The sequence below is a fragment of the Octopus sinensis genome, linkage group LG3, assembly GCF_006345805.1.
Source record: "Octopus sinensis linkage group LG3, ASM634580v1, whole genome shotgun sequence".
Classification (NCBI taxonomy): Eukaryota; Metazoa; Mollusca; class Cephalopoda; order Octopoda; family Octopodidae; genus Octopus; species Octopus sinensis.
In genome coordinates, this window is record NC_042999.1 from 76,858,742 (window position 1) to 76,866,241 (window position 7,500).

Below are 7,500 nucleotides of genomic sequence, written 5' to 3' on the forward strand. Positions count from 1 at the left end.
AATTTACGCCACGATCCATGCCTTTCGATGGTCGCCGGCCGAATGAATTCCTGAGGAGTCGACCCTCATGTCGTTGTCCACAGCGGCCTGTACGCGGCCGGTCAAAATCGAACTTCCGTCGTTACAATACAACATTGAACTACATCCAAGCAAAACGTAAAGAAAGGTACCTAAACATTCACTAATAACAGCCCGCCAGAATTCTATAGTTTTTATCTCAATACGCATCACCATCATTGCCACCTCGATTAGACCCAGTTTTCGACACGACCTCTGGGGCAGCTGCAGTGCTTTTACATGGGTATACTGAGCCATATTGGCATTCTTCTTAATTCCCTCCCACATACAGGATGCACCACAATCATCCGGGACCTCCTGAGGGCGGTCCAGCCTCCGTGTTTCGCCTACCGCTGCTGCTGCTGCGGCTGCTTCGGCTGCTGCTGCTACTGCTGCGGCTGCTGCTTCTCTTGTTGATGGCAAACTTGATGAATTGAGCCTAATAGGGCCGTCACGACTGCGACTGCGACTGGCCGCGGGGCCGTCGGCTCGCGTTCCTTTACAGCAACTAATGGTGGCAGCATGTAAAGGTACGACACTGTTGTTAAAGAACGGTCAACACCGTACTGGCTTTTATTTCATATATCTATCTATATATAACACTCGCTTTTATACAACAACAACGCCCAACAGGATATTTACTAATAGGCCGGTCTTCAGGCGGTGACACCCTTCTCTTTATCATACACACGCATACCAAACACACACATATATATACATACACGCATGCACTATCACACATACACTCACAGAGACACTCACGCACACACACACACACAGAGACACGCACGCACACACACACAAACACTATACTACCTCTCTCACTGTCTGCTACCCTCTATCTCTCCTCTCGTATACAAATACTTTCACTTACTCATTCAAACACACTTAGCAAGCTAAAACCATCTAATATAATCTGTCGAGTTTATTATCAAACTCTCGCCCCACCCTCAATAGACTTACTTTACACACACACACTCTCTCTATATATATATATCTCTCTCTCTCTCCTTCTCTTTCCTCTCTTCTTTCTATTGCAACAGATACACAGACACAATGTTTTCCTAGTCGCTTTTCTCTTCCTGGTTTCACGTTTGTTACTTTTTTCTTTCTTTTTTTGTTTTCCTTTTTTTTTTCTTTCTTTCAGGATACTCTCCTCACAGGTGGTTTTCTTATCGGTGCTTCCTCTCCAGATGTCAGCCTGTATTTACATAAAATTCCATCGCGAGCACAAACTTTATACATGATCCCATGACACGTGACTCACTGGATTTCAATTACCATAATAACAAAAGCCGTTCAGTTCATTCATTAATAAATATCTCATTAGTTGCATCAATTATACATATATATATCTTTTTTTAGCTTTTTTCCTTCCTTCTTTTTTTTTTAATATTTATGCAGTAGCAGTTGTTGCTGTTCTTGTGAGGATTTCATAAAACATATATATATGTACACACACACACACACACATACATTACATATTTGCGTGTGTGAGCGTGCGAGTGTATATTTTGCGTGTGTTTGTTTACATTTGAAAGAATGACAGTCGTTCTTCGTCACAATCAAATTGTTCAGTAATTACGTTTTTCATAATAATTTAATACCATTATAATTATTTTTTTTTTAAATTAATATCCAAATTCTTTTTTTTTTTATATATATTTTTTCCTCTCGTTTTCTTCCTTTCCTTTCGATAATTCAATTATTCTGTTTATTAATTTTCCGAGGCAATTTTATAATTTACATTATATTCTTGAAAATATGTAAAAATGTGTGTGATTGTAAGACACAATGTGTGTGTGTGTGTGGCAAAATGAATGCGTGCGTCATTCAATTTGGTTAATTGTATTTATTATTACATAATAAAATTTATACATTCTGTGTACGTATTTATTATGTGGAATATTCCTTAAAGTTTATATGTTTTTACTCTTATCTCATTAAATTTTAAATTAAAACACTTTTTTTTCATGCACGTAACTTCCGAACTCAGCATTTTAAATGTAATTAATGTTGTTGCGTGTGTCTACCGTAGAAACTATTGTCGTTATATATTACGATAGTATTTTTATTGCGTGTTTCAAATGCACAGTCGAACGCAAATGCGGTGTGCCTTAAGTGCGTGCGGTGTTTGTTGTTGTTATTGTCAGTTGTGGTGGTAATGTGTGTGTGTGTGTGTGTGTGTGTGTGTTTAGATGCTTTGAAATCACTAAACGTAAGATATGTGCAGTGCCCTAATATGTATTTACTGAAAGTTGTGTTTGTGTGTGTGCGTGCAAAACTCGGCAGCTACTAATGAACTTGTGTGGCTAATAAAATCGTAACATTATTATTATTATTATTATTATTATTATTATTATTATTATTATTGTTATTATTGTTGTTGTTGTTGTTGTTCCTTTCGTTCTCTAAGCCTTTCGTTGTTGTTCTACCGGTATCGGATTGCTAGATATCAAGCCGCATCCCACAAAACCTTAGGGTAGCTAACACCTTTTCTTATAGTACACCTTTGTCAGTACACAAGAAAAGCTTCTGCATGATATAGCAGAGCAATGTAAGGTGTGTTTACAAATATGCGCTTTTTTTTATTTTTTATTTCTACTTTTTGCTCTCGGTATGCACACGAAGTCTATGTTTATATTTACAAAGTATGTCTTGGCAGCGTAACAAGATCTCAACTGATTCTTTCTTCTCTCACTTTTTCATTCCCGATATTGTTTGTTTACGGTTGTTATTGTCAATGAGGCAGATGGGGTTTTTTTTATATTTTTATTCCTGTTTTTACTTATTTATTTTAGTTGTATTTTATTATGTTTTTACTGATAAGCTTAATTTTTTCTCAAAGGTGTTGTGTATGTATGTACGATAGAAAACTCTACCTACGTCATTTACATACGAGAGAAGAAATGTGTGATATTATATGGCCTTCATACGTTTCCCAAAGAGCATTTGCAGCATAAGTGAAAAAAAAAAAACAATTGGCTTTAACTGAGAATCGAAACCTACCTAATTCGTATCAGGGGAAAGTGTTAAAAATTTTGTACCACGGTGCTTACCACAAATACAGCAAATTATTTGCGACGTAGATGAGAAAGTCAACAATTTTTAGTCGTTGGTAAATGTGAAGACGTGGAGTTCAGAATTTTTTCATCAAAATTATGCTACATCGCAAGTGAAATTATATCAAGACAGTTTCAGTGCGCACTGGAAATCGAAACCCTAGACGCTGTATCCAATTTAATTCTACTCGTCGAGAGCTTTAAATGATTTTCGTAACTGCAACTTGGGTTTTTTAATACGCGTACATTGTGTATGTCTATGTCCGTGTGTAGGTATATAAGTGTGTGTACGTGTATATTGCTATCTGTATGTGTTGTTGTGTGTATATATTTATGTATGTGTTAGAGGTGATAGTGTGTGTGTGTGTATGTGTGTGTGTGTGTGTGTGTGTGTGTGTGTGTGTGTGTGTGCTCACAAAAAATAGTTTTCCTTTGATCGTATTCAAAATACTCCAGAGACCACGTAGCTAAGAAAACAACACATGTAACATGCCTGTATTTCACAACTTATTTTCAATTTTGCGTTTGTTCATGTTACAATTTCTTTGTTTTGTTTTCTCGTAGTTTTCTTCGTCTAACAACTTTTTTCTTTTTGTAAATAATTACACTTTGAATGTTGTTACTGTTGCAATTAATGATGTTAATTCTTTCTCTTTTTTTTGCTATTTTGATGTTCGTGTTGTGATTATTGTTGTGGTTGTGTGTTTTATTTGCTAGTACCGGCTGTTATTGTTTTTTTATAGGGCTTCTTTGTTGTTGTTTTTTTTTTTACGTGTAGTCGTTGGAAATAACAATGTTGATGGTGGTGTTAAAAAACACACGTACACATAGGTTAAACAGTGGTAGTACTTGTTGGTGTTACAGCTCACTACCAGCGTCAGTAAACTATATTACTAATTTCCACCGGTACACAAGGGCAAACCAAACTACTTTCGGTAGAAAAGGATGCGTGTGCTCAACGAAGTAGCTTCGCTGTCTGGATGGATCGTTCAACTAATGAGTTAATGAATGTAGAACACACGCATGCAAGGAGATTTGAAGCGATGGGCAGACAGGTAGGCAGGTAGGTAACATAAACAGGTAAAGCAACCAACCGGCTTTCACATTAGTCAGTTTAGTTATGTTTTCATTTGATAGCCATGAAGACACGCGTGTTATTATATACCCCACTACCAGTTTACGCAAATGTGTGTGAGTGTGTTGGTAATATTTACAACAGAGAGGAAGTAGGGGCAATAACAAATAAGAACTTCCAGCAAGCAATCTTATTAAGTGGCGTCAATTAAGAGATGGGCGAAATGGTTGATGAAAGAGAGAGAGAGAGGGGGTAGGGATGGAGGAAGAATAATTAGCAAAAATGATGAGAATATTGGAAGCAGGTGGTTTTTAAAAATAAAAAGGTGAGGGGAGAAATAATGAGTAAAGAAGAAATGATGAAGTAAAAAGGGATTGAAGCGTAAACAGCACACACCTATACAACTAAAAATACTAATTCTAAAACGAGAAACACATCAATGAGTGAAAAAGAAAATGGAAGTTTTAAGCTGAATTAGTTTTAGTTACCGAAAATAAATATGGGAATTAAAAAAAAAATTGTGGGATAATAATAATAATAACAATAATAATAATAATAATAATAATAATAATAATATTAATAATAATAATTAATAACAATTATGATAAAAAATTGCAGGGATGGGTGACAGAGTTTGTGAACGTTGAGAGAAGTGATTCGGGTCGGAGAGAGAGAGAGGTAGTGTGACTAAGTTGGTGAAATGTAAAAAGAAACCTAAACATCAAAAGCAGTTGCCTAGTGTGTGGCGAGAGGGGGGGGTATGGGTGCGCGCGCGCGCGCGAATGTGCCTATGTGTAGTAAATGCAGAAGATAACGTGTGGGTGTACAACTATCTCTACAAGAGCGAGTTCAGTGTGTGCTTAAGTGAAATTAGTATGGAAATTCAAGAGAACACATGTACCTGTTTGTGTCAATTTTGGAAAAGCGTATTCGCTTCAATGTGTGCGAATGTACGTGCTAATTTGTATATATGTATATATATGTATATAACTATGAGTAATATTCATATGTGAAAAGGTGTAAGAATTTAGAGTATGTATATGCACGAGCGTTGTGTGTGTGTGTGTGTGTGTGTGTGTGTGTGTGTTTAAGTGTGGAGTAAGTGTGTGATTGTTAGTCAAATATGTGTGAGAGTAGAGAATGTGTATGTTTGTGTGTATGAGTGTATAAAGATCAGTGTATGAGAGGCATAGTATATATGTGGGAGAAACGAACGTGTCGGAGTCTGAGAAAATGTTTCGTTGGAATGAGAAGTGAAAACAGGAATGTGTGTATATTTGTGAGTATAAAGAAAGTGTGTGTATGGGCGAGTGTGTGTGCGTGTGTATGTATATATGTATGTATGTTTACGTATGTATGTATGTATATAAATATATATATATATATATATATATGAAGAGAGAGACAGACAGACAGACAGACAGACAGAGAGAAAATGACTAGATGCGTGTATGTTCGCGCGAAGAAACTTCAGTTTTGATTACAATATACAGAAGTGCTGTTAAGTGAAAGACACAGCATGTGAGGGAGAAGAGAGCTTGTGCAAAGTAAGAGTGTATAGGAAGAGAGAAAGAGTATGAGAAGAGTAAAACTGTTCAACAGACAGAATTTGAAAGGGAACGCAATTTTTTTCAATACCTAAGCGTGTGTGTGTGTGTGTGTATAGTATGGGTCTATGTGTATATTATAATGAAAGTAAGATTGTGTATGAATGTTTCTTTCTCAGATACTTTGTGTTTTGTAAGGAAAGTGAAAAGACTGTTTGAGAGAGGCAGATAACTTTTGTAGGAAAAGTATCAGCGTGAGTGATGGCGTGCGTGTGAGTGTAAGAGGCGAATAGAAGAGAAGAGAGATAAGGAAAGAGAGAGACGGAAGGTGACAAAGGTAAATTGTTTGAGTAGGTGTGAGGGGTGAGGTGGGGTGGGGTGGTACAAACGTTATAAAAGGAGGAGTGAGAGTTTGAAAAATTTGGTGCAGAAGAGTGATGAATGTCAGGTTGAAAGAGAATATATCTTTTAATGTGTGAGAGCGGAGAAAGTTTTACTTGAGGAAATATGAGTAAGAGAGGAATCCAAGAGAAGTGATGTCCGTCGAGGAAGGAGAGAAAGGAAGAAAGAAAGAAAGAAAGAGAGAAGAAAGAAAGACAGAAAGAAAGAAAGAACAGAAAGAAAGAAAGAAAGAAAGAGAAAAAAGAAGGAAAGAAAGAAAGAAAGAAAGAAAGAAAGAAAGAAAGAAAGAAAGGAGGAAAGGCGGAAGGAAAGAAGGAAAGAAAGAAGGAAGGAAGGAAAGAAAGAAAGAAAGAAAGAAAGAAGGAAGGAAGGAATGAAGGAAAGAGAGAAAGAAGAAGAAAGAAAGAAGGAAAGAAAGAAAGAAAGAAAGGAAGGAAGGCAGGAAGAAAGAAAGAAAGAAAGAAAGAAAGAAAGAAAGAAGGAAGGAAAGAAGGAAAGATGTTACTGGAGAGGAGAAAAGGGATGTAAGGGAGAGAGGGGATAAAAATAGGTGGAAGTGATGTGAGGGGAGAAAGGAAAGAGTTTGTAGGTTATGACAAGGGGAATGGGTAGAGTAAGATAGAGAGACAGTGTGATACGAACGGTGCGTTGAAATCAAATGAAAGTGTGCTTCTATATGAGTAGGGGCGAAGGGAAGAAATGATAAAAGTGAGAGAAAGCTTAAGGATAGCAATGAATAATAAACTTGAAAGTAAAAGAGACAAGTAAAATAAATATTATAGTGAGAGGACGAAGAAGAACAGGGGGGGGGGAATGGGTGAAAAAAAAATGTGGAGAGTTAAGGGGAGGAAGAGAGCTTTTAAGTTTAAGAGCAGAGAGGTGGAAGGAGAGAATGCGATAAAGGGAAAGAAAAAGAAAGAGAGAGAGAGGGGAGAATATGAATGTATATGAGAAAGAGAGAGAGGGGAGAGGATGGGCGGGAGGCAGCCGGTGAGAGAAGGAAACAGATGGAGAGGGATCGGTGGCTCGGAAATATATATCTTATTGACTGGGGTGTAAAGAGCAAGTGTGAGAGAGGATGAAGAGAGATGTTATATTTTTTTTCAAAGGAGGAAGAGTGAGAGATACTATTTTTATAAAAGGAATGAGAGAAATATCGTTAAAACGTAAAAATAATAAGGACGGTGAGTTGGTTCGATAAGTGTAGGAGTTAGAGGGGTGGATATATATATATTGTATATATATATATATAATATATATATATATATATATATCTATATATATATATATTATATCGAACGTTGTAGATAGTAGAGAGAAAAGGTTTGCGGAAGGTAAAATTGGAAGGAAACACGGT

At 36.6% G+C, this 7,500-nt stretch overlaps 1 protein-coding gene across 1 annotated transcript in view; it reads right to left on the bottom strand.

Annotated features, from left to right (window-relative positions):
• The window catches only part of LOC115209714 (neurogenic protein big brain-like), a 221,606-nt gene extending 220,395 nt beyond the window's left edge, over positions 1-1,211 (bottom strand). The window contains exon 1 of the mRNA XM_029778205.2: positions 31-1,211. Within this exon, the coding sequence (XP_029634065.1) occupies positions 31-345 (315 nt within the window). The 5' untranslated portion in view covers positions 346-1,211. The remainder of the gene's footprint in view (positions 1-30) is intronic.
• Positions 1,212-7,500: the final 6,289 nt, after the last annotated feature.